Source organism: Amblyomma americanum, chromosome 9 (genome assembly GCF_052857255.1).
Source record: "Amblyomma americanum isolate KBUSLIRL-KWMA chromosome 9, ASM5285725v1, whole genome shotgun sequence".
In the NCBI taxonomy this organism is placed as follows: domain Eukaryota; kingdom Metazoa; phylum Arthropoda; class Arachnida; order Ixodida; family Ixodidae; genus Amblyomma; species Amblyomma americanum.
In genome coordinates this window covers 17488724-17515631 of record NC_135505.1, presented here as the reverse complement: position 1 = coordinate 17515631, position 26908 = coordinate 17488724, and the positions used below count along the sequence as shown (strand labels likewise).

General features: G+C 46.4%; 1 protein-coding gene across 1 annotated transcript in view; it reads left to right on the top strand.

The window, feature by feature from the left end:
• Positions 1-26908, top strand: part of LOC144103231 (salivary peroxidase/catechol oxidase-like) — a 473398-nt gene that overhangs the window by 218562 nt on the left and 227928 nt on the right. The window contains exon 8 of the mRNA XM_077636008.1: positions 24036-24146. Within this exon, the coding sequence (XP_077492134.1) occupies positions 24036-24146 (111 nt within the window). The remainder of the gene's footprint in view (positions 1-24035; positions 24147-26908) is intronic.

Below are 26908 nucleotides of genomic sequence, written 5' to 3'. Positions count from 1 at the left end.
TGCCTTGTTTTTAGACGTTTCCAAAGCCTTTGACTCAGTTTCCCATGACATATTACTTCCCAAATTATATCTTACTGGTTTTGGGGTCCCCTTTTATACTATACTTCAAAACTATCTCACCGATAGGTCACAAATGGTTGTTGTAGGTACAAAATACTAAAGCAGCAAATCATACATTGGTGCCGGTGTCCCTCAAAGGTCAATTTTACCGCCTCTTCTCTTTAACATATTTGTGAACGATTTCATTTCAGTAATCTTAAATGGTAAAGCGTATCAGTATGCGGACGATATCGTCCTTCTAACATAGCATGTTAAATACAGAAAAGTAGTTGAATATCTGCAGCATTCGGTGCATGAAGCTATGGTCTGGCTTTTTAAAAACAAACTCACCGCTTTTTAAAAACAAACTCAAGTACGCAGTGCAACCGAAGAAAAGTGCGCCAGAGCTCCTATCATTCGTGAAATATGTGTCTAGCCGTGCACCCTCGTCTGAGAAAGAATGGTGTAATGTCGAGGGTTTGGAAGTGCTCACCAAGTGGAGGCCTACGAGCACCCCCGTTCCGGTGAGAAGGGTCATCTCGTTTCTAAAGGACAACAGCCTTTGCGCCCTTCCAACTGACAAAGAAGGTGGCTTTGCGGTTTTTTCATGGGATTTATACCGTAAGAAGGCACGTGACGCAGTTGATTCAGTTTTTAATCGGCAGCAAAGCGTGTCTTTGGGAAAGGTAAAAACACAAGCAAAAAGGTTATGTTTACAGATTGAATTGTCTAGGCTTGCGCTTGCAGTCCAAAAGACGGAAAAACTCGGACTCGAGATGAATTTTTTTAGTGAAGACGCACAAGCCTGAAGCGCCGTTCCGTGTCATCATTTCTGAACGAGGCGCGTGGCAGAAGGAGGTAGGGCTATTTCTGCAACGACATATCAAACTTTTGAGCGTTGATGATCCTTTTCTGATTAGAAGCTCAGAACAAGTGGTTTTGTTTTTAAAATAACTTGAAGAGCAAGATGTGGAATTTTTTGAAATAGATGTGAGGGATCTATATTACTCCATGCCACATCAGCAGCTTTTAGAATGTATCGAAGACTGCATTCATCGCTTTGGTGCTGTTGCTTATCAGAATGAATCAGGTGTGTCTGTTGACGGGTTTTTGAGTTTATTGCCTCTATATCTGAAGTCAACCTTTGTTAGCTGGAATCAGGAGGTATTTCTGCAAAAAGATGGAGTATTCATCTGCTCGTGCATTGCTACAGCGCTCAGTGACCTTTACCTTGCTAGTCTAGACAACCGACTGCAAAATGAACTTGATGTTTCCATTGTCATTCAGAGTGTCGATGACTACCTAGTGGTCCTTCGTAAGAGGCATAGAGATGTTTTTGTAACAGCCGCAACCGCTATTTCTACCTTCTCTGAGTGTCTCCACCCTCTGAAGATCACCCATGAGCTTCGGGTTGAGGGCCCTATTCGGTTTTTTGACCAAAACTTGGTTACTGGACAGCAGGTTTGTTGGATGTATGAGCCTAGAGCTGAGAAGCCCCTATTACCCTTTTCGTCTGCGCATACGAGGCTGGTCAAGCGAGGGGTCGTGAAGACATGCTTTTCAAATGCAGCTAGCAAGTCCTGCGCATGCTTGATGAAAAGTAGTTTTTATAACCAGGTGGACGGCCTCAGAGCAGCAGGATTCCCGATACACTTATTAGTTTCGGTCGCTGAGAGCTTGCATCAGCAGGAAAAGGCCAAGAAGACTGGAACTGATGGCAAAGGGGGCAGCAAGTTAGTAGTGGTGCCATATATCCAAAAGCTATCACATTCCCTCAAGAAGGTAGGACGAAAAGTGGGAGTGAAAGTGTATATGTGTGCACCAGAAAAATTGTCCCGCATTTGCGAGGCCACCTGTCCCGACAGCAGGCTTCAGAATAGTTGCACGATTCGGCATAGAAACCCTTTCGTGCAGTGTACTGAGGAAATAGTCTACAGTATCCCGCTTTCATGCGGCAAGGCGTGCATTGGGCAGTCAGGCAGATGCCTTAATGAGCTGTTAAGTGAGCACTATAGGGAAATTAGGGATGGCGGTTCCAGCAATTTGGCACGACACTGTCGTGCTCATAAATGCAAGCCTGGTTTTAAAGAATGCAAGGTGATTGGCAGAAATGCGGCCAGATTAACAAGGAAAATTATCGAGGCTGCCGCAATCGAAAGAGCTGGACCTGAAAGATGCGTCAGCAGGCCGTCATTGTCACTGACAAAGAAAGATATGGCATTTTTGGACTCGGAGCAGTATGCCAACAGGTGAAATGTGTTGCATGTGCGTTTTGTGCTTTTGTTCACAAATTATCTTGTCTAATCTGACAGGTATTATTCGTTCCTGCATGTATAAATTCTGTGTGCACCAAATAAAGCCTTTGTGAAAGTTTAGCGCTTGTGTTTGTCCCCTGTTTTGTTGCTGCGCTATGGATCATAGCATATCACCGTCAATCAAAAAAAGACAAAAATTATATGCTTCAAAAATCTCTTGAAGATTGTAATCACGGTCATTCCAGTTTACCTTCATACCGAAGACTGCCTATTCTGTAAGTGTACGCCTGTCGAAAATACAAACTCAGTTACGTATCTCGGTATTCATTTCGATAGTGACTTGTCGTGGCATAATCATAGGGCACATGTTTGCTCCATACTAAGATCTGTCGCATGTTTACTCTTTAACATTAAAGTTTGGTGCCGTTTTAGACTAAAAAAAATGATAGTACATTCCCTTGCATACAGCACCTTAAGGTATGGTATAACGGTTTTCGCTTTCTGCTCCCAGCGTTGGCAGGACAGATTTGATAACCTCTTAAAAAATACATTAAAAAGTGTGGCGTATAATCGCGTGACACCATCAAACAAAGACATTTTTCATGTTCTCGGTTTCCCGTCCTTTCAATCTTTATTCATTTCTACGGTTGTGCCGCTCCATTTCTGGACGGATGAATTCAAGCATCCGCACGTCTCCCCGCGACTGCTGCGCAAAGAAATGCGCTTCGTTGTATCGCGCGTATCTACTAGATACGGAGCAGCAAGACGCTGCGTGTATGCCCCCAGGATATTTAATAATTTGTCCGACGATTATTTTTCTTTGGACTCTCGGTCTCAATTGAAGAGTTTGTTACGCATGTTGTAATACATATGTATGCTCTTATTTTCCTTTTGCTTGTCGCAGTTTGTGGTGATTATGCTTTTGTCTCGATGCCTGGAAACCTGATCCATGCTTATCACTCTTTTTTTCTTTTCTTTGTTGGTTTTAAATATGTACATATATACTGTAACCACATCGTTTCGCTGACGATGCTGGGCCATGTCACACAAGTCACCATTGGCTTAGATGGGCCCGTTTTTGCTGTACTGATTTTTGGGTGCCTATTAAAACTTATTATTATTACTATATAATATATTAATATTATAGCTCTACGTTTAGAATACAAGTCAGCAAGAAACATGGTTGTCGCCCTTTCACGTGGCGCCAAACACCGTTACTTCTTTCATAAATTACAGCAATATTCAAATAACGTGAGCAAAGCTTGGTCTTTGGTAAATTATCTAAGAGGTATGAATTCTAATAAAAGTTCTGTTTTCGATTCTTTTAGTCAGCCTCCGACAGCAGTAGCTGATGCCTTCAACAGACAATCTGTAAAAGCGTCGCAAAGTGCACTTTCTCCGACTACTAGCTCTAGTTTTTTAATGCAGTTCATACTTGCGTCCACTTTTTTTCCTAGGATCTTGAGATGTGATCTGGAAGGGATTCTTTTCAGTTTCGGCTCTAACAAGCCTACTGGATATGATGGGATACCATTACACATCCTTTACAGAAATTTTAGTGTTCTGGCAGATATTCTCATTTGCACACTGAAAGGTGTTTTGGAGGACGACGAAATTCCTGAACGCCTGAAAACTGCAGTTGTTTTACCTTTACACAAGTCGGGACATAAAGATAAGATTGAAAACTACTGGCTAATTTTTATCCTACCTGTAATTGACCACGTCTTGAAAAAATTTCTTTTTGGCACTACATCTTCTTTTCGTAACAAATTTTCTGTCCTGAATGATCGCCAGTTTGGCTTTGTCTCTGGGCGCGGTACTGTGGCCCTTCTTGAGAAAATTTCGGATGAACTCTTTTCAGCGTTTGATCAGAATCTTTTTCACGTGTGCTCTCTTCTTAGATGTAGCGAAAGCATTTGAATCGCTGCACCATCAAATCTTGTTAGGCAAGTTGTATTTGTCAGGAATCCGTGGGCCTTTTTACCACATTCTCAAAATTGCCGCTGAATGCGGGTGTTCCTCAGGGGTCAATGTTATCTCCATTGTTGTTTAATATTTTTGTGAATGACTTCTCTTTGGCTATCTCCAATTGTTTAGTGTTCCAATTTGCTGAAGACGCAGCGTTACTGGCAAAGCATATATCCTACATATTATCCTCTGATTTGTTGCAAAATGACATTTACAATGCAATGCGCTTGTTTGCTGTCAATGGAATTGCGGTCACCGCCCAAAAAACACACCTCGTCTGTTTTCGTTCTCCGCTATAGACAACTGTTATTAACATTCCTATTTACTTGCATATTTCGAACTGTGTTTCTTGTAAATGTTCACCTATTGAATATGTGGAATGTGTTAAGTATCTAGGAGTGTCTTTCGACAGTAGCTTAACCTGGTATTACCATTTATTTAATGTTTGTCGTAAATTGAGTTCAGTTGCATGGTTGTTGTTGATATCAAATGTTTTGCGCCTTTATCTGTAAAAAAAAACGATTGTACATGCTTTGGCGCACAGTGTGTTAAGATACGGTATTACCATCTTTCCATTTTGCTCGGATCGTTGGATATGTGGAATCGACCGAATTTTAAAGAGTATTCTTGAAAACGTTGCGTACAACACATCCATTCTTTCAGCTGAAAATGTCTTCCGTGAACTAGGACTCCCAGACTTAAAATCTTTATTCATTGATACTGTTGTCCTCAAGCACTCTTGGTACAGTGAATATAAGCAGGAAACTACCCCGACGAAACAACTTATAACACATAACCGTTACATTGTTCCTCGGTCAAACACGAGGTATGGTGCGGCCAGGCGTTGCGCTTATGTTCCGGCTGCCCTCAACAATCTGCCAGATGAAGTATTTAAGGCTAGCTCTAGAGGCAAACTCAGTGACTTACTGAAGAACGAATGGAAACATTAGTTTTAGGATTAGTGAAATCTGTTTGCCTTATTAGTCTTTGCGCCTTTATGATTTTTTCAGTTTATTTATTTATTTATTTCAGAATACAGCAGATCACTGCTCTGCCCAAGCAGGAATGATTTTACATTGTTATATAACCAAAAGAATAAATTTATAAAATATTAGCGGCACACGGATACAAAACATACACATAAACAATATTAGCAGGTAAGTAGACGATGTAACGAATCAGAAAATTTTTGTGAAGAAAAAACAGATGCCGGTAACGAACTCCAATCTTGCACTGTTCTAGGGAAAAAGCTGTATTTAAAACTGTTAGCTTTGGCCAAAACGGGAGCAAGTGAATGCTCATGAACGCCTTGAGTCCTTCTCACCACAGGACGCTTAATGCATTCTGGAAGCTTGAGTTTGTTTTTTCCTGTTAAACTATTAAATAAGAATATCAATCTATTATTCTTTCTGCGGGTTTCGAGTGCATGAATGTTATTTGAGATCATTAACTGCGAGGGACAGTCTTCCCTATTGTATTTTCCGTATATATACCTAACCACTTCCCAATTGACTTTTTCAAGGATCATTGTCTTTTTTCGTGTATGGGTCCCACACTACTGAAGCATATTCAAGTAAAGACCGCACACAAGTTTCGTAAATCAATTTTTTTATATGTGCTGGGACAGTTTTTAGCATTCTTCGTAAAACCAATAGCTTTCGTAATGCAGCTGTAGAAATATTAGTGATGTGTGCCGACCATTTTAACTTATTGTCAAGTGTTACACCTAAATATTTATATTTCTCAACTTCCAAAATAATATTACCGCGAAGAAGGTAAGGAAGCAAACTGGGAGTCTTTATTCTAGTTATTTGCAAGAGAACAGTTTTTTCACTATTAAGTTCTATATCTCATTTTGGACCCATTCTTCAATGGCAAAAACTCTTTTGTAGAGAGCTGTGGTCATGTTCGGATGAGATTTGTTGAAACGCAACACAGTCGTCTGCGAATTACTTAAGAGAGACATCTTCAGGAACAAGAGTAACTAAATCATTGACATATATTATAAACAACAATGGTCCAATCACACTTCCCTGGGGAATTCTTGAGTGAACACTAACCACACTAGAATTGGCCTTATTAATTTCCACATATTGCTGTCTGTCTGTAAAATAGGCCTGAATCCATCAAATGATCAAAAAGGCCCACCCATACATTCCATCTTATAGAGATTTGCCATGTGGCACCTTATCAAAGGCCTTGCTGAAATCAAAGAAAACCACGTCCGTTTGCCCTGACATATCAAGCACCCGCACAATTTCGTGTACAGAAAAAACAGTCTGAGTAACTGTGGATAACCCTTGCCTATACCAGTGCTGATTATCAGACAAAAGATTATGATCACTCAGGAACTTTCGCAGGTAGCCGGCTACAATATGCTCCAACATCTTACAGCAACTGCATGTTCTAGAAACAGGCAGATAATTTGAAACTGACAATCGATCACTTTTTTTATATACGGGAACCACGCGCGCTATTTTTCAATCTGAAGGAATTTATCCACTTGTTAATGACAGTTTGAAGATGTCTGTGAGGCAACCTGCTATTTGTCCTGCATATCGTCTCAAAAATGCATTCGAAAGACCATCGGGTCCAGCGGATTTTTTAGTGTCCAGTTTCAAGAGCATCGCCAGGTCACCCTCACAAGTTACTTCAATGCTATCCCCTGGTGCAGCCGTTACTTTTATTTCATATTCACCTAATCCTGAAAACAGCTCGTATGATGTACTGTTTGAAATTCTCAGCTATTTCGGCAGCGTCTGTGATAAACGTGTTGCTAACTTTTATTTTAGTAAGTGCATCTTTGGGTTTACTCAAGTGCCGAAAAAATTCCTGGGGATCAGTCTTTAGAAAGTCTGCTAAAGTGTGCGATAAATATTTAATCCTGGCGCCGCTCACTTTTGATAATAGGTCATGTTTGGTTTCTTTAAACAGTGGCATTGACGTCCCCTGCTTCTTAATATATATCTTATGTCTACGCCTAATGTGTATAATTTCACGAGTAATCCATGGATATTTCCGCCTTTTAAATATTTTTCTGTCTGGAACGTAATTTTTAATGCAATGCCTAAGCACATTAGCGAACCATTTCCAAGAGCTTTCCACATTATCACAAGTAATCCCAAGATTCTCTTCAATATATTCTAAAGTCGCCAAATCATCAGCTCTACTAAATTCCTTAACTCTAATGACATCAAGCGCATGTGTTTCTGATTTTTCAACCTTCCAGGAAAAAGAAATTAACTTATGATCAGATATGCCGGGTTCAATTGTAACAGTTCCTTCTCTAAATCCTTCACTAATGAACAGCAGGTCAATAATTGATAATTCGCGAGCACATTCAGTAACTATTTGATCAAGACCAAGAGCAAGCATAACATCAAGGATAATATCGCTAGTATGCGATAATCCAAAATACACATTGTTCCAATTAATTAAAGGCAAATTAACGCCACCCATTACAATTAAATTCTTGTTTCGTAACAACTATCGATCATACAATTTGCCGCCGCGGTGGCTGAGTGGTTATGGCGCTCGGCTGCTGGCCCGAAAAACGCGGGTTCAATCCCGGCCTCGGCGGTCGAATTTCGAGGGAGGCGAAATTCTAGAGGCCCATGTACTGTGCCATGTCAGTGCACGTTAAAGAACCCCACGTGGTCGAAATTTCCGGAGCCCTTCACTACGGCGTCTCTCATAGCCTGAGCCGCTTTGGGACGTGAAACCCTCATAAACCAAACCAAACCGATCATACAATTTACTCAAGAAGCTTTCGTCGGCATCCGGAGCACGATAAACTGCACAGAAATGAAACGCCCTTTCCTTCACTTTGATTTTCAAAAAAAAAAGGTTTCATGGTCAGCAATCTGGCTTTCAACGTCAACATCGACAGAGGATTTAAAAACAACATAAAACAGCACCCCCTCTAGATCCTCGGTCCCGCCGATATAACTGATATAATCGTCACTGATTTGCTCGTGTAGCCAGGTTTCAATTATGACACACACGTGCGGATCCAAAGAGAGCAAACATTCTTCCAGTTTATCTGTTTTGTTCACAACGCTTCTTGCACTGAGAAAAACTAACCACACATCGGACGTATCTGGCCATTAACTTTCAGGTAAAGATGTGGTGTTGCACTCTATCAATCTCCTAGAGTTTAGAACAGCATCCCATTCATAGTACAGTCCATCAATCTTCAACTTGTCATAAACCTAGGAAACCTTACTTCCAGTCTTTTTTTCAAGTTTCGCACTTTGCCAAAGATGCTCAATGAGTAACAGCAGTTATAGCACAGTTTAGACGTGTGCGTGGGCACGGCAAGGAAACAAGAAACCTATCGTCGGATCGTATGGTGCAAACATAACCAACCTGTACCAGAAAGAGACGGAGCATTTTGAGCACCTTGCTCTCAGCGCTTTCGCATTGCCCCCTGAAGAGGGACAGGTGTGGTGCCGAATATATAGGGCCAAGGATAGATGACGTCATGGACGACGATGTCCGGTATCCATGCACCTGTGGCGTCCTCACGGCGACGGCGCTGCCAGATGTGCTATCTTTGATGACCAATTCTTCTGTTGTGACTTGAAGCTCGGTGATAGTCTGCGAAGGTGCATGCGCACTTGACAGCAGCACGACCTGTACCAGGAAAAGACGGAGCATTTTGAGCACCTTGCTCTCAGCGCTTTCGCATTGCCCACTGAAGAGGGATAGGTGTGGTGCCGAATATATAGGGCCAAGGATAGATGACGTCATGGACGACGATGTCCGGTATCCATGCACCTGTGGCGTCCTCACGGCGACGGTGCTGCCAGATGTGCCATCTTTGATGACCAATTTCTTCTGTTGTGACTTGAAGCTCGGTGATAGTCTGCGAAGGTGCATGCGCACTTGACAGCAGCACGACCTGTACCAGGAAAAGACGGAGCATTTTGAGCACCTTGCTCTCAGCGCTTTCGCATTGCCCACTGAAGAGGGATAGGTGTGGTGCCGAATATATAGGGCCAAGGATAGATGACGTCATGGACGACGATGTCCGGTATCCATGCACCTGTGGCGTCCTCACGGCGACGGTGCTGCCAGATGTGCTATCTTTGATGACCAATTTCTTCTGTTGTGACTTGAAGCTCGGTGATAGTCTGCGAAGGTGCATGCGCACTTGACAGCAGCACGACCTGTACCAGGAAAAGACGGAGCATTTTGAGCACCTTGCTCTCAGCGCTTTCGCATTGCCCACTGAAGAGGGATAGGTGTGGTGCCGAATATATAGGGCCAAGGATAGATGACGTCATGGACGACGATGTCCGGTATCCATGCACCTGTGGCGTCCTCACGGCGACGGCGCTGCCAGATGTGCTATCTTTGATGACCAATTTCTTCTGTTGTGACTTGAAGCTCGGTGATAGTCTGCGAAGGTGCATGCGCACTTGACACCAGCACGACCTGTACCAGGAAAAGACGGAGCATTTTGAGCACCTTGCTCTCAGCGCTTTCGTATTGCCCACTGAAGAGGGATAGGTGTGGTGCCGAATATATAGGGCCAAGGATAGATGACGTCATGGACGACGATGTCCGGTATCCATGCACCTGTGGCGTCCTCACGGCGACGGTGCTGCCAGATGTGCTATCTTTGATGACCAATTTCTTCTGTTGTGACTTGAAGCTCGGTGATAGTCTTCGAAGGTGCATGCGCACTTGACACCAGCACGACCTGTACCAGGAAAAGACGGAGCATTTTGAGCACCTTGCTCTCAGCGCTTTCGCATTGCCCACTGAAGAGGGATAGGTGTGGTGCCGAATATATAGGGCCAAGGATAGATGACGTCATGGACGACGATGTCCGGTATCCATGCACCTGTGGCGTCCTCACGGCGACGGTGCTGCCAGATGTGCTATCTTTGATGACCAATTTCTTCTGTTGTGACTTGAAGCTCGGTGATAGTCTGCGAAGGTGCATGCGCACTTGACAGCAGCACGACCTGTACCAGGAAAAGACGGAGCATTTTGAGCACCTTGCTCTCAGCGCTTTCGCATTGCCCACTGAAGAGGGATAGGTGTGGTGCCGAATATATAGGGCCAAGGATAGATGACGTCATGGACGACGATGTCCGGTATCCATGCACCTGTGGCGTCCTCACGGCGACGGCGCTGCCAGATGTGCTATCTTTGATGACCAATTTCTTCTGTTGTGACTTGAAGCTCGGTGATAGTCTGCGAAGGTGCATGCGCACTTGACACCAGCACGACCTGTACCAGGAAAAGACGGAGCATTTTGAGCACCTTGCTCTCAGCGCTTTCGCACTGCCCACTGAAGAGGGATAGGTGTGGTGCCGAATATATAGGGCCAAGGATAGATGACGTCATGGACGACGATGTCCGGTATCCATGCACCTGTGGCGTCCTCACGGCGACGGTGCTGCCAGATGTGCTATCTTTGATGACCAATTTCTTCTGTTGTGACTTGAAGCTCGGTGATAGTCTGCGAAGGTGCATGTGCACTTGACACCAGCACGACCTGTACCAGGAAAAGACTGAGCATTTTGAGCACCTTGCTCGCAGCGCTTTCGCCGTGCCCACTCTTGAGTTTCGAATGAACTTACTAATTTTCAGTGTGCCCTTTTTCAGGTTTATTGTTATTTTGCTTTTTCGTCTATATACGCATGAGTCATGCTTTTCTGTCACTGTATTTTTATTTTTTAGGCACGGTCCTAAAAACCACCTTAAGGCTTAGAACGGCCTTTCCCTCCTGTATTTGCTACTGACGGTGACAGTATAAACTATTATTATTATTATTATTATTATTATTATTATTATTATTATTATTATTATTGTACTTGCTTTGGGGTAAAGTGGGTTAAGATATCGTATTACTATCTTGCCTTATGCTCGAATCATTGGATATGCATGATCGACAGTATTTTAAAAACTATCCTTAAAACGTTGCTTATAACACACCCATTTTGTCACCAGAAAATATCTTCCGTGAGGCTCCCAAACTTCAAATAGTTGTTCATTGATGCAGCTGTCCTTAAACATTATTGGTTCAGTGAATTTAGAAAGGAAACTACCCCGATGAGACAACTTAGAAAACATAACCTTTACATTGTTCATCGTTCCAACACGAGGAATAGTGCAGCCAGGCGTGGCGCTTATGTTCCGGCTACTCTTAACAAACTGCCGGATGAAATCATTACACCTAGTTCTAGAGGCAAGCTGAGAGGAGGAGGAGGAGGAGGAACAACTTTATTTACGTCATGGCCTAATGGCATCATGACCTAATGGCGCCGTGACGGGGGCCCAGGCGGCAACTCAGCGGAGGATCTGAGGCCTTTGTCGCTCAAGAGCCGCCGAGACCTGCTGGACGGCCCAGGTTTGCACGTCACGGTCAGAGCATTCCGCCGCAGCCGCGAGTCGCGGCGGAATCGTTATGCTTTTAGAAGCCTCGTCGGGGAATTTTGTGCAGTCCCATAGGATGCGCGTCAGAGTTGCCCTCTCCCGCTGGCACACGCGACACACATCACTTTCATATAAGTTTGGGTATAGATGAGTCATTAACACCGGAGTTGGTAAAGAACCAGTTTGTAGTTTTCTAAACAGCACCGCCTCCGCTCGGCTCAGTCCCGGGTGTGGGGGTGGGAAAGTCCTTCGAGCGAGGCGGTAAAACTGCGTAAGTTCATTGAATGTTGTCATGTGGTCTTTGGCACTACACCACGTTGGACGGTCGGTTGCAGCGGCGCGGTTGGTTAGCGCTCGCGCCACTGCATGTGCCGTCTCGTTGTGGTTAGCGTGCTTCTCCGACGCATCGTTGCCCGCATGCGCCGGGAACCACCTGAGTCTGACATACCTTTCTTCCCGTTGTAGGTCAGTCGAGCACAGAACGCGCACAGCCTCACCGCACACTTTGCCCTTGGCATAATTCCGCTGCACTTCGGGAATCACACAGCACCGTTTGGCATCCGGGGTCGGCAATGGCTACCTCCTCCGCCTGACATGCCTCTGGGACCCGTAAGCTTGCCGCTGCCCTCGTGGCGCCTGATGACGCATCGATGACAGTAGCTACGAACGCCGTGTGGTCTCCCTTGTATTCAGCCGCATCCACGAACCTGGCGTGCGCATCCTTGGCATGAAAGTCGATGAGGAATTTGGCCCTCGCCGCTCTTCGCACCTTATTAAACTCAGGGTTCATGTTTCTCGGGATGAGGTCTACCCGAATCCGGCATCGGGTCCCGTCAGGAACAGGAACGTCACTAGTGGCCTTTTTCAACCTGGGCGTGAAGCCCAAGTAATGAAGTATACGCCTACCGGCCTCGGTCATAGAGAGCCGCTACAGCTGGGCAGTCTGTTGCGCTTCCGCAAGTTCCTCAAGGGTATTGTGGACCGCGAGTTTCAGGAGCTTGTTGGTGTCCGTACACTCGGAAAGGCCGAGCGCCGCCTTGTAAGCTCGGCGTATGAGGCCGTTGATCTTATTCTTTTCACACGACATCCAGTTTTGAAAGGCTGCAACGTAGGTGACGTGGCTAACTACGAAGGAGTGCACAAGCCGAATCAAACTTTCTTCTTTCATACCGGCCTTGCGGTTGGCGACTCGTCAGATGAGGCGTATTGCGTTGGTAATCTTGGCTGTAAGACGGGAAATGGTCTCGCCGTTGCCCCGTCGCTTGTCTATAATCATGCCAAGCACCCGGATTTTGTCGACCTCAGGGATCACTTGACCGTTCCTCGTGAAGATCTTGATGGCCTCGTAATCCCTTGGTTCGCTTTTGCTACGTCTGACGTACTTTGGTGGTAACACCAGGAGTTCTGACTTGGCCGGTGAGCAGATCAATCCGGATCCGTTTAGCTGGTCTTCGATCGCGTCGACGGCTTCTTGCAGAGTGGTCTCAATGTGACCATCGCTGCCTCCCGGAACCCACAGCGTGATGTCATCGGCATAGATAGTGTGCCGGACCCCCTCAACTCGAGAGAGTCGCTTGGCCACCCCGATCATAACGAGGTTGAATAACAACGGGGAGATGACCGAGCCCTGGGGGGTCCCGACACTGCCGAGCCTTTTCGGTTGGAGCCGTAGATCTCCGGCGTAGAGCTCGGTAGTCCGCCCCGTCAGAAAGTTCCTGATGTGATTGTACGTTCTTGTGCTCATGTTGAGTGTGGACACCTGGGCTAGGATCGCAGAGTGTTTCACTCTGTCGAAGGCGCTCTGCAGGTCCAGCCCTAGGATAGCCTTGTTATCTTTCGTTCGGGTATCAGCGTCAAAGATATCGTTTTTCAAGAGAATCATCGCATCTTGGGTGCTGAGGGAACGGCGAAACCCGATGATCGTGGTGGGATAAAGTCCCGACTCCTCCAGGTAATCCTGCCACCTACACATGAGGACATGCTCCAACACCTTGCCCACGCAGGACGTGAGCGAGATGGGCCGGAGGTTGTCCGTGTTCGGTGGCCTGCCTGGTTTGGGAATAAGGATTGTTTTGGCAGTCTTCCACTGCTGGGGCAGTGACCCCGCCCTCCAGCACTTATTGTAATAACCGGTGAGGTTCTCGATCGCCACATCGCTGAGGTTCTTGAGTGCTCTGTTCGAGATGTTATCTGGGCCGACCGCTGACCTGCTGTTTAGTTGGTGCAAGGCCGCTCGAACCTCCTCGACGCTCATGTCGCGGTCCAGCTTCTCGTTAGCTTGACCGCTGTACTTGGGATGGGTATCCGTGGGTGTAATTGGGAGGTACTTGCTGTCTATACGTCTGATTACTTCGGGTTCCCCGTATTCTTTGACTGATCTGTAAATGATCTTTGCGAGGCGGTCGCGTTGGTGGGATTTTGTTTTAGTCTCGTCGAGCAGATGCCGCAATAAGTTCCAGGTCCTACCGCAATGCATTTGGCCGTCTGCGGCGCTACAGATTTCGTTCCACTGTTGCGTGCAGAGCACCCGACAATGGGCTTCGATGGCGCGATTCAGCTCCGCCACCTTCTTCCTGAGGCGCCGGCGGAGTCGTTGCTTCTTCCAGCTATTTAGGATAGAGTGCTTTGCCGCGATTAAATGCGCCAGGCGGCTGTCAACCTTGTCAACGTTTTCATCCGTTTCTATGACCTTGGTCGCCTCCTTGATCTTCCCCGCGATATGGGCTGACCATTCTGCTATGTTCTCGATTTCCTCAACCTCCGTTGGTAATAGGCTACGGAAGGCATCCCAATCCGTAAAATTATGTTTTCTGGTGTCCTGCGAGGCCTTGATCTCCTCTGGTATGATGACCTCTACGATGTAGTGGTCGCTACCGAGCTCACACCCCGTGTTGTGCCAGGAGATACTGCTCTTCTCGTCGTTCTTCACAAACGTGAGGTCCGGCGTCGTGTCTCTGGACACAGAGTTCCCAATCCTCGTAGGATCAGTCGGGTCTGTGATGAGGGTGAAGCCCAGGTCTATTGTGTCTTGGAACAGGTCGCGCCCCTTGGCCAATTGCTTGTTATATCCCCATACCGGGTGCGCCGCGTTGAAGTCCCCGCAGGTGACGAGCCTGTGATTCCCCGCCACTGTGCTTGCTATGTGAAGGAGCGTCTTGAATTTCTGTTTCTTGTGTAAAGGGCTGCTGTAGACGTTGAGCAGAAAAGTGCTGTTCTTTTGTTTCTTGCCCATAACGACCTCGATGAGATTGTATTCAATTTTACTGTTTTACAACTCATGCTCAATGAAGGTGAGTCCCTTGCGAACCAATGTGCATATCCCTCTACCACCGGTGACCTTCGGAGACTTGGCGTATACCCGATAACCAGGTAGCGATACCGCATCAGTGCGAGTCTCTTGTATCAGGATGATGTCGGGCTTGCGTGCTACTTGTGTTATGTGTTGCTGCAAGACTGCCTTCTTACTAGCGAAACCATTACAGTTACAGTGCCAGGTCACGAGACCCTTCACTGTTGTTGTAGTTGGTGCTGCTGCTGAAGCGGCCATGATTGTTGCGGATTGTACTGCTGCGTTATTTGCTGTATTGCGTTCGTTAACTGCTGACACGTCAGCTCAATGGCGGCGAACTTGTCGTTAATCATCTTGGTGAAGGTTGTTTTAATATAATCGTCGAGCCCGTCGAGATGTTCCTCGATGTAGTCAACCTTATCTTTCAGGTTGTCCACCCGGTCATTAAGCTTCCGCTCCTTCGGGTTCTCGATTGCCCGTCTCTTGGGTGCCGGTTCCTTCTCGGCGGATGTTGGTGGTACAGCACTGTGATTCCCCGGTGTGATGTCACATAATACTGACTGGGGTGTTTCGTTGCTCGTAAAATGAGTAGTCAGAAGGCTCTTGATTGTCGTGATCTCGTTTGCCATCTTGCTAATAGTGGCCTCGTGCCTACTCACTTTCATCATGAGCTCGTTGTTTTCGCGCCGGAGGGCCTCGTTGGCTTCCTTCAACGTCCTCATCACCTCGTCTTCCCTCGACTTGCTGTTGTTGCCGTCGGCGTTCTTGATGGTGCTAACGGTCTTACAGGTTGCGGTGCTATTAGAGGTGGTGGTGGTGGTGGTGGTACCCCCCTGTGCTTTCTTGGCATCGTGCCTTGCTGCATCGGCCCAGCTCACGCGGTCACGTGACTGTGATCGCTTACGGCTAACGCTACGCTGTCTATTCTTGCTGACCCTGCTCTTTGAGACGGACGCGTGGCCACCAGCTGGGCCGGCAGGTGTTACAGGTCTTGACATCAGCGATGGAAATTCCTCAGCTCTGAGAGAAGCTAGTTGTGGCTGCTGCGCTTGTAGTTCGGCCATCTTGCGCTCCCATTGCCTTTTTTTAACTACATATGGGGTCTTGTACCTATTCTTACAAACCTTGGCACCGGTCAGATGTTGCCCTCCGCACAATTTGCAAGTGGGGGTGCATCTATGATCTTTTTTGGGGTCAGCGGCCCCGCAAGCGAAGCAAGCTTTCACGTGGGGGTTTGGACAAACATCGCAGCGGTGACCCACCGTTCCGCACTGCTTACATACTTCGAATTGTTTTCGATATAGGCTGCACCTGGTAAGAACGGGACCATAGCACACGTAATTCGGGACCTTCAGGCCCCTGAAAGCCGCGATGACTGTGGTCGAGCTGCCAATCCTCTTCGCGCCAAGTGCCAAGGGATTTCTCGAGGTGACAATGTTCCGGTCGATTGTGGCCGGGGAGTCCTCTATTGGGATACCTCTAATAACGCCTTTAAAGGTGCCGTATGGCGTGGTTTGATATGCGCCAACCACGTGTTCTGTGCCACCAATGCAGATCGATTTTATCTCAGAGTAACGTGAAGCACGTTTATCATCGGGGGTACTCACCACCATAATGTTTTGTTGTAAGCTGGGGCAGAAAGTATCCGCTGCCCCGTCGTCCCTTGAAACGTTCGCCGCCGTCATGATGGCCGATGCCACGGTGGCAATCTGAGTCCTCGCGATGTTAAGGCCTCCCCGAGGCCGCACTATCACCTTGGTCTCCTCTCGTGGTAGGGCGTCCGGCATCCTTGCTGCCCTTGTCATCGAAGCTTTCACGTTCCTGGCAAAGTTCTTCGTCGTAGGTGTTGACTGGCGAGCGGCAAACCCTTCGCCGGCCAAGGTCTTTACACGCCGGCCAACGTGCGACCAGTCTGCACCGTTGTTGAATTCCTCTGAAGAAATTTCTTCCCCTTGTACCTCAACACACATCTGGCTAACGCCGGAAATCGCCGGGTCCAGAACAATGGACGTCACCATCTCGGTTTGTACAGCCGCCGCCTGAGACGATAGCCTTCCCACGCCAAGGTTAGGCCTCGCTATGGGCAGTTCCAAGCTCTTCGTTTAGGCTTAGAGGAACGGCGCCGACCTCCACAGAATATCCCGGAAAATTGGCGAAACTTCGTACCTTGTGGTAGCCGCCGGTACTGGTTGATAACCCGCACCTTCACGGATACAATGGTAATAGTTATACCGCAGTAACAAATAATTAACACTGCAAAATTGATCATAAAAGCCGGAGCCAATATCTCCGTTTCGCTGGCATGTCTTCTTCATCTTCCTTTTCCGCAAGCTGAGAAAATTATTGCAGAATGAATGGTAAATTTAGTTTTTGGATTAGTGCAATCTGTTTCACCTTGTTAGAATTTTGCGCCTTTATGCTCTTTTCCGTTTCCTTTTGAATGGACTTCCTAATGTTCACAGTAAGCATAAGGATTAGGAAATTAGGGAGAAATTTGAGGCAGTGAAGATTGCGCGTTAGGGTGATAAGGGTGTGAGCATGTCATCGGTCGTTTTGACGCAGAAAAAACTGGGATCTTTAGATGGCTGGAATTAGGTTCCCGGTGCAATTCTGTGGCATCATGACGAGTGTTGCTTCCCCCTTGCTCTTTCCCCTTTTCTCGGATTTCACTCTTTCTGTTGTGTATATTGTCACACGTGAATGCGGCAGATCATTGATCACAAGAGACGGCGGCGGGCTTCCACGAACGTCTTGAGCAGAGCGCCAGATCGCGGTCACTTCTACATCCTCTTTTTGATGTGGCGCGTACTTCATTCAGGTCAGCGCCAAGCGGACATGCGGAATGCACTGTGTCATTGGCCCCCCGGAAAGAAAGAGCATCGTCCCGATGCGTAGCCTGTGTGTTCAAAAATAAGTTCACTAGGGGAAGCATGATTTGCGCAAGAAAGTCCAGCTCTACTGCTACTGCTCGTAGTAAGGCTTGAGACGGACAACGTGTACCACCTCATGGTGCAGGGATCGCCGAGACTTCTGAAAGCCGTCAGGAACGACCTCGTAGTTGTGGTCTGCAATTGGCCTGATCACTTTGTAGGGTTGAAAATACCGGCAGAGGAGCTTCTCGCTAAGTCCTCGTCGGCGAATCGGAAACCAGACCCACACACGGTCTCCTGATGTGTACCGAGCATCACGGCGTCGGAGGTTATAGCGTTGGGCATCTCGGCATTGTTTGTCGAAAATTCGCACTCTGGTCAGCTGACGACCCTCTTCAGCGAGGTGCAGGAAGCTGTGAAGATTTGCATTCAGGTCGATGTCGTCCACATGCGGTAACATGGCGTCCAGCATCGTGGTCACATCGCGGCCGTAAACGAGACGGAACGGTGGCATGTTTGCCGTTTCCTGTGCGGCTGTATTTATGCGAAGGTGACGTATGGGTGCACATCATCCCAAGTTCTGTGCTGAACGTTGACATACATTGAGAGCATGTCACCTAGCGTTTTGTTTATTCGTTCCGTTAAACCGTTCGTCTGAGGGTGGTAGGATGTAGTCTTTCGGTGGTCTGTATGACTGTGGCGCAAAATCTGCTATATGAGGTCAGCCATGAATGCTGTACCCCTGTCGGTTATCAGGATCTCCGGCGCACCGTGACGCAAATCGATATGATGGATGAAAAATTTTGCCACGTCAAGGGCTGTGGCGCTTGGCAGAGCTGATGTTTCCGCGTATCGTTTCAGGTAGTCAGCTACCCCGATGACCAACTTAATCCCCGAATGAGAAAAAGGGAATGGACCCAGCATGTCCATCCCGATATGCTGGAAAAGCCGCGATGGTGGTGCTATAGGTTTCAAGAATCCAGCTGGTTTTATTGAGGGCACCTTGCGACGCTGACAGCCTCGTCATGTTCGGACGTAGTGTGCTACGTCCGACTGAAGGCGGCGCCGGTAATACTTCTCTTTGACCCTTGCAAGCGTGCGGGTTACACCGAAATGTCCAGAAGTCGGTTCGTCGTGTGAAGCTTGAAAAATTTCGTTACGTAGGCTCGTCGGAATGAGAATAAGGTATTGCTGATTGTTTGCGGCGAAATTTTTCTTCACGAGGACACCATGGCGAACGCCCAGTGACGATACCGAGCGCTTGAAAGCCTTTGGGACAATCGGGCGGGTACCGTTAAGAAACTCCATGAGATGTCGAAGTTCCGGGTCAGCGTATTGTTTCCCAGCGAAGCTCGTTGCACTGATCGCATTTAAGGTGATGTCGTCGTCGTAGTTATCGTCCTCCGTCGGGGAGTCGGCCGGGGCGCTAGAGGCAATCGGCGTCCGAGTGCTTCCTGCCTGCCTGAAGGGTGCATATTGTACACGGATGCATCACATACTGCAGAAAGCGGAGTGGCTGCTGTGTATAGTCCATCTCATCCGCATCTCAACTCTCGCGCGACGTATACCGCGGATACGTGCACTCCCCTGGCAGTGGAACTCCAAGCCATTTATAATGCCAATGCTTCCCTTCCGCTCGTTCCAACATTCAATACAGTTCATATTTACACCGACTCCCGCGCCTCCCTTAAACTGCTTATGGCTGTTCGACGCACAATCCAGATTTAACAATCAATTCACGTGCTCTGCGCAAAGTATCCATGTCCTATGCGCATACACTGGATTCGTGGCCATGCTCAGGATCCACATAACATTCATGCGAATGCTATGGCTCATCTTCGTACAACAGACGACCCGCCACCTTCCCCTCTTCCCCCAGATCTGTTCCTGTCCCATGTTTCCGATTCCGAAGTTCTGCACCAGCTAACACGCGCTCTAATTCCTCCGTGTTCGCAACCTCTCCCCCGTAGTCTTACTCCACAGGAGTAGGTAGGTATCCGTGCGCCGGATTCGGGCAGGGGCGGCTCTGACACCATCTGTCCATCGTCGGTGGCGTGCAAAAGATCTGGCAGCAACTGACAGGTGCCCTCACTGTTGCGCTGCACTGGACATTTGTGATGTGCGGAACCTGTTGTGGACGTGCCCAGCGAAGACTGTATAAGAAAACGTCTCCTCGGGGAGGTGGGCCTGCGGTAGAACCGCGAATGTGACTATATGAAGTGGACTATGAACAATCGTTTCATCAGCAACCTTTGCGACTACCTCAGCGCAACGGGTCTTCACTCCTTATTTTAACTTTCAGTCTCCCGCATTCCTTCCCCTTTTTTCAACTTATGCTTCATGGCACACATTTCGAATAAAAAAAAGAGTACTTCCGGCCGGGCTTGTACGCCACTGTTATGCCGTATTCTTGGAGGCGCAGACTCTATCAGAAAAGAAATTCTCCATCTGAATAGAAAAACTTGTCCATTCTCTCCAATGGGAAGAAGTGCTGGAACGTATAAACTTGGAATGGTCTGAATTCTCTTATGCTCTTTCGCATTACACGCTAAAGGATACGCTCTAGCAGCAGAGGGAATAGCATGTGACCATGAAGAAGTTTATGAAAGAAAATATCTGCCCTATCAGGACTGCAGTTAGGAGAAGGAAGCTGCGGTGAGTTACTCCATCTGGATCGAAAGCTGGAAGTTGTGCAAGAAAACTGATTTGTGAAATATTGCTATAAACATTAGCTGCTGCTCCAATTGCCGCTCCAAACAGCAGGCGCATACTCCAAAAACGGCAAGCAGATGGACAGATAGAGCTTTAAGAAAAGAAGTGGGGCTAGAAACTCTCCAGAAAGCCTGCAGATGAAACCGAGTGTACGCTGAGCCTGTAGAACAATGCGTTTTGTGTGAAAGGAGAAGCTGGGGCTAAAATCAAAAAGTACGCCGAGGGCACTAATTTCATCAACCCTGAAGAACGGCATATCATTCACATAAAAGAAGTAGAGAAGGCTCTACGTTTTACGCGTAAATAAGACAAGCTTGTTTTGGAATTGGAATTTATAGGTGTGTTCTCCTCTGATGAGCAGACGTCCGGCAAGAGAGTAGGAAATGCTCCAATTTCTCGACTTGACCGCAAGCCGCGCAAAGGATTGTGGGACTGAACCCGCATCTACATAAGTAAAGATATAAACGGAGAATTCTGCACGGCATGAGTGTCGCTACTACCTCACACTGCCGGGTTTTTACAGGCACGAGCCTTCCATGGGTACATGAGATGTTGGTAGCCAACGGTAGTGAGTGAGGGATCGTTGTACGTGGAGGTTATAAATTTAAAACGCTGTAATTGAGTCATTCCGAAATGAACAAGATTAGGGACGCTGCAGGCAACAAGTGCATTTAAAGCTGATTTTGCCAAAAAGTCTGCTGCTCTGATTAGTAAAATACCGCAGCGACCTGGTATTCAAACGAAGCGCACCTCAGTGGCTGGGCGGCGGCGGCTGCTTCTCGTTATCTCCTTTTTCTTTCCTGTTAGCTTTGACCGGTGACCTTGGACATCCTTCATCCCCGCAACGGCTCGAGGTGGGCTTCCTTTGACAGCCCACACCATAATATACAGACCGTCGAAGAAAATTATAAGACAACAGGTGGGCGGCATAACACTGGGCAAGAGTCCTGTCGATAGACTTCGGAAACATCGCCTCTTCTCATCTCCGAGAGGGCTGAAGTCAAGACGCGTTCAGCATGCGTCTAAGCAGACAAATGCTGCATTCCTGTTCCTCTGACAGATGCAAGTTGAACTGCCAATGACTGTGCGCTTCGCGAGGTAGGTGCTAAAATTTTGAAAACAATAAGAAGCTTGAAAAGCCTAAACAAATGGTCGAATTCTCGTGTAAATTTTTTAGATGGTCCTGAGCCACGCTACGCTCCGAAGTCCATCATATGGAACTGTTCGAAAACAACTTGTACTGTACAGCCTGCTAAAGATTTGGCACGTGGAAACTGCCTGCAAAGATGCTTTTGGTGCAAGCCCTTTCGTCAGCTCGTGGAACGCGCCTCACGATTCTGTCTCTCAAGTTTCCTAGAGAAATCCAAATTTAATAAAAGGTTGCTTGCAGAAATATTTTTTAGTTGGGGCTGTGGCAGCAGGGCAAACCTGCGTCAGTGTTAGATGCTTACAAAGATCTTCGTAAAATGAGCGAGAACTATTTCCGCTTTGGCACACTGAAGAAAGAAATAATTATTGTGTTCTCTTTTCACTTTTTAACGATGACGGCCAATTTGATGCAGAAATGAAGGATTGATTGGTTACTGTCGTCTACATTTCACCTAAAATTTGGCCACATTTCAAAACTGCGAAATGATAACACTGGCAAGGGTAGAACGCAGTGACAACACGAAATCAGTGAGACCTCCTCAAGCCTCCCTCATTCGAAGGGAAATTGTTAGTTCTGCCTGCGCGCCTTTCACTGCTTTATCAAAAAAGGTGCAGAACTCTACCCTTGCCGCCGTTATTCAAATCACTCAGTGCGATGGATGCCTCAAAACTACCCATTCTTATCGATCCCGGCCAATCTACTTCAGTTTATGAATCTGCTTTTTCGTAAGCCGCAAGTGCGAGTGCTTTTAATTTCGCATGAGGCCTATCAACGCGGAGCAGTCGCGAAAGCATACCGCCTAAGGTTGGACCCTCTCCTTGCATTGACCCTGCTGAGCAGCGACGATGTTCTCGTGATTTCGCAGGATCAACACTCGACTATGGAGGTGCAAGCGACAGCTTTGGGCGAAAAGATGACCTACATTCGTCTTGCTTTCGTTCGAACAGCGATCATTGCTCCTCCCAGACAGGACTATATTGACCGTTTCCCGTCTGCAACTTCCGTGTCGGCCGCTGCTGAGGAGATTCACTGCTTTCAGGGCCTGTCTGAAGTTACGGGGCATGTTGCGAACGATTTCGTGCCACCGGCGGTGCAGCGGACAGAGTTGTCTGCAACACTGCACGGGGTCTAGTACGGCGCTGGACTGCGCAGCAGCCCAAAGCACCGCGTACAAGCAATCGACTTTTAGTGCGAAAGCGCTACTTCACAGGGTCAAACCCAACCAAGAATCTTGTGACCTGCCTGAGTTTTGAGGGTGCAGAAATAAATAGTGCCGCGACTGTCTTTTGAAAACTTGACGGCGCGAGCCCATGGACTTCGCTGGTCACCGCAGAGAGCCCTATGATATCGCAGCAGCCGATCATGCCTGTTGTTGTTGTTGTTTTTGTTGTTGTCTCAAAAGCGATGCCACTTGTTAAACAGCAAAACACACTCACACTGGGCATTGCACATCGCTGTCTTCATCAACTTCCATCTGCGGCTCGAACCGATCAGATCAACTTAACCTCCATAAGAGCTTCATCTGAGTCTAATATCGTCGCCAGACATGCCGACCACACAGTAAAAAAATTCAGTAGCCAACCTTGAAGCTAAACATGCTTTCGCACGTCTACTTGGTTTAACTGCATTAAAAACCTAACAATTCTTCTTTTGATTACCGCAAAGTTACGCATGAACAGTTCAGAACCTGTCAGTTCTTACCTTTTCCTTAACGACGCACAAAACGTATAGCCTACATATTTATATCCTATTTTCCGACTGGATGTGTTTAATATGTTTGTGAATTTTTGTGCGAGTCTCTCAAACTATGCCAATAACTGATTTATTTCATTTGTTAGCAACACATTTTCTGTTTTATTCTCTTTATCACAGCAAAGAAATTTCTACTACCTACCCTTTGATGAGCTGTAAAAGACAAATTTATAAATTTATGGAGAAAACAAATTATGCACGCATTCTGATATCGTTTGTTTTCCCGCTGTAATGAAAGAAATAACTGTTTTACAAGCAGACTGTCGATAATGATAAAGCAATTTTTTGTCGCTTTTTCTGCCTTTTTATTTTTCAATATTTTATTTGAGTAGCACGCGCGATTCTACCTCCGGATTAGCTGTATCTATATGCCATGTGTGTAAGTAAAAATTGAGTTTATGATTAGTATGTGATCTGTTCCCTATTGCTTCTTGCTCCTCACTTGAAGCGATAGACATTATACAATACAATCAATCACCAATTAGCCCAGGTTTCCGCCTTGATCCCTTGGCGGGCTACATCAGTTTCCTAGTGTGCACGCTCTGAATAATCGCCAGAGTGCTTGTCCTCGATTAGGGGAACCTTCTCCTGGTCTTTCTTCTATGCAGGCCTCTTGAAGAGCCGGACAATCAACGGATCCGAAGTTCTGCCGCCGAGCACTGAACCGCTGAACGACAACTGCAGCTTCCCGGCGCTAGCCAAGATATGCTTCCGCACCGGTGAGCTCGAACAGTGTATGGATGGTAGTTCCCAGTACTATACGGGATACCCTTCTGTGCTAGCTGTTGCTTTCCGAGGGAACGGAGAGGCCCGTTTTATAACGTGCTCATGTTTACTCGACTCTGTGAGGGTAACTATACCACGCTGGTGTTCCTGGACGCTCGACGCCCGCTACCAGGTCGCCCCGGACTGCCACTACCCCAACCACAAAGAGGATGGATGCGCTCTGTGTTGAGCGCACGCTAATACGCCGCAATCTGGAACGGACGCCTGGTGTGTTTTGCTGCGGCCGTTCCATTCGGACCGTCTAGTTATTCCAAGGGAAACAGCGCAATTGTTTATTTTAATATTTATTTTACGGACGCTGCCAGCCTTGTTATCAGGCCTTAGGCGGGAGTGGACAACTCAGATAGGCAAATGCAAGCAAGATACTAGACACTGAAGGATAAATCAGAACAAAATCAAAAGAGGATGTTTACATAATGAAGGTCATTTGACGGTGAGAGGCGCATGTAACTTATGATTTATGCTCAAGGGAGCAGAGGAATGATGCAACCGATGGGCAAATAACGCATTCCATTCGAAACAGTACACGAAAAAAAATAATTTTTAAATGCGTTAGTCCTGCACAAGGAATCTAAAACCTTTTGGTGTGATACGAGCGCGTAGGGCGCCTGTGCTGGTAGAATGCATAAACTTTTGTCTATTCAAGGATAGAATTGGTAGCGCAAAAAAAACACAGGGACACAGAAAGACAACACCACAAAGCGCTAACTTCCATCATAAGATTTATTTCGTGAAAGACGGGTGGTTTTTATACTGACTTATCATGCACTACTATCAGACCACCGCTAGCACCGTATATCAGACAAATATAGGATCTCCTTTGGCAACAGAGCAACCGAAGAACTACTTACACAATCATCATCCAACAAAGAAATCCATTCCGCTTCAATTATCTCTCTAGTTAAGCGGTTTTTGTGCATTTTCAGGACCACACATTTTTTTAGGATTGGTACGCAATGACACACACGGCAGTGGGCTGACAAACCTTTTCCACGCATATCCCTTACATCACGCCCATGTTCCCGAAGCCTGTCATTCAGGCACCTGCCTGTTTGCCCTACATACTGTTTGCCACAGGAAAGGGGTATCTGATACACAACATTTTCAATGCAGTCAACACATTTGTTTTTATGTTTCTTAGTACAGCCAACCGTCTTTTTGGATTTTGTCAAATTTTTTGTGCACAAATAACAACTTTTTAGGGGCTGAAAAAACCACCCTGGCTCCCGAACGCTGCGCTATTTTTTTAAGATTATGGGAAAGCCGATGAAAGTAAGGAATAACTGCTACTTTCTCTTTCCTAAGCGTAGCCTCTTGAGTGTCTTGCGTTTTTTTCCGGCAGAAGTTCTTTAAAACGCCTTCCGCTACTGAAACCAGAACATGGGAAGGGTAACCGGCGTTTTCCAACCGCTTGCACTGCTGTGAAAAACTTTCTTGCATGAGGTGCGGACAGGACTTCACTAGAGAATTAACAAAAGAAAGGTGAACAATGGAACGTTTTACGAGTTTCGAGTGTGCTGAATGAAAAGGTACTAAAGGTTTTTCACCTCGAGGTTTAAACAACCAGCAAGTCCGATCATGATGTAGTATAATGTTGATGTCAAGGAATTTGATTACTCCCTTTTCAGGTAGTTCATACGTTAGTTCAAACGTTAGTTCTAGTTCTGAAAATGTACCAACAAGCCCAAGTTTCTACCCTTTTGTCTATTCTCAAATGGTTTTTATAAAGTAGATATAAAGCTTCGATCACATCCCGGTAACTCCTCAATGCAAGACTTTCGAGCTCTGCATCTTCTAGAAGTAATGGTGGGGACGTGCGCCAGCTGTGCGAGTTAAAAATGAACCTAGCTCAAGTTTGGTGATATTAGTCTGCGCATGTGGATCCCACACAATCGCGGCGTACTGTTGGACGGGTCGAATAAATGTTTTGCAGACCAATGTCTTAATTTCAGGTGAAGCGTTGCCTAAAGTACGCCTTAAAAGACGAGTTTCTTTATTACTTTATTCTCAACTGTGCGTTACATGTTCATTTCATTTAGGATCTGGTGTGATTATTACTCCCAAATACTTGTAGCTGGAAACGACAGATAAACACTGGTTTTTAAGGTTGTAAGCATGTGTTAAGGGTTCTTTTTCGTGTTAGGTCATTGCAGAGGTCTTTTCAAGGTTAATAGTCATGTGTGTTTTCGAGCACGAAGTTTGCATTTTATATAGCGAGGTGTTTAAAACTGCCTGGTCTTTCCAATGGTCGTTAATGTCACTGACGATATCATTTATGAATATCACAAAGAAGAGCGGACCTAATACTGAGCCTTGCGGAACGCCAGAGTGTACGTTTGCGGAAGTATAAGCTGTATCATTAATTGGAACACACTGTTTGCGTAAATACAGCTATGCTTGAATCCAGTTAATTAAGATGTTGTCCTTTATTACACGTTTTTCATTTCAGCAATAATTAGGAGTTAGAGACGCGGGAAAATGCTTTTTCTAAATCGAGGAATATTACGTCAAATTGACTGTGCTTATCTAAAGCTGCTGCCAAATCATGAACTCTTTTTATGTGCTGAGTTACGGTGGAAAACCCTCGCCTAAACCCATGATGTCTTGTATCAGCTAATGCGTAGTCGTTCAGAAAGACGGATATGTGTTTGAATGTTATGTGTTCGAGCAATTTAGCGCATGTGCAAAGTAAAGA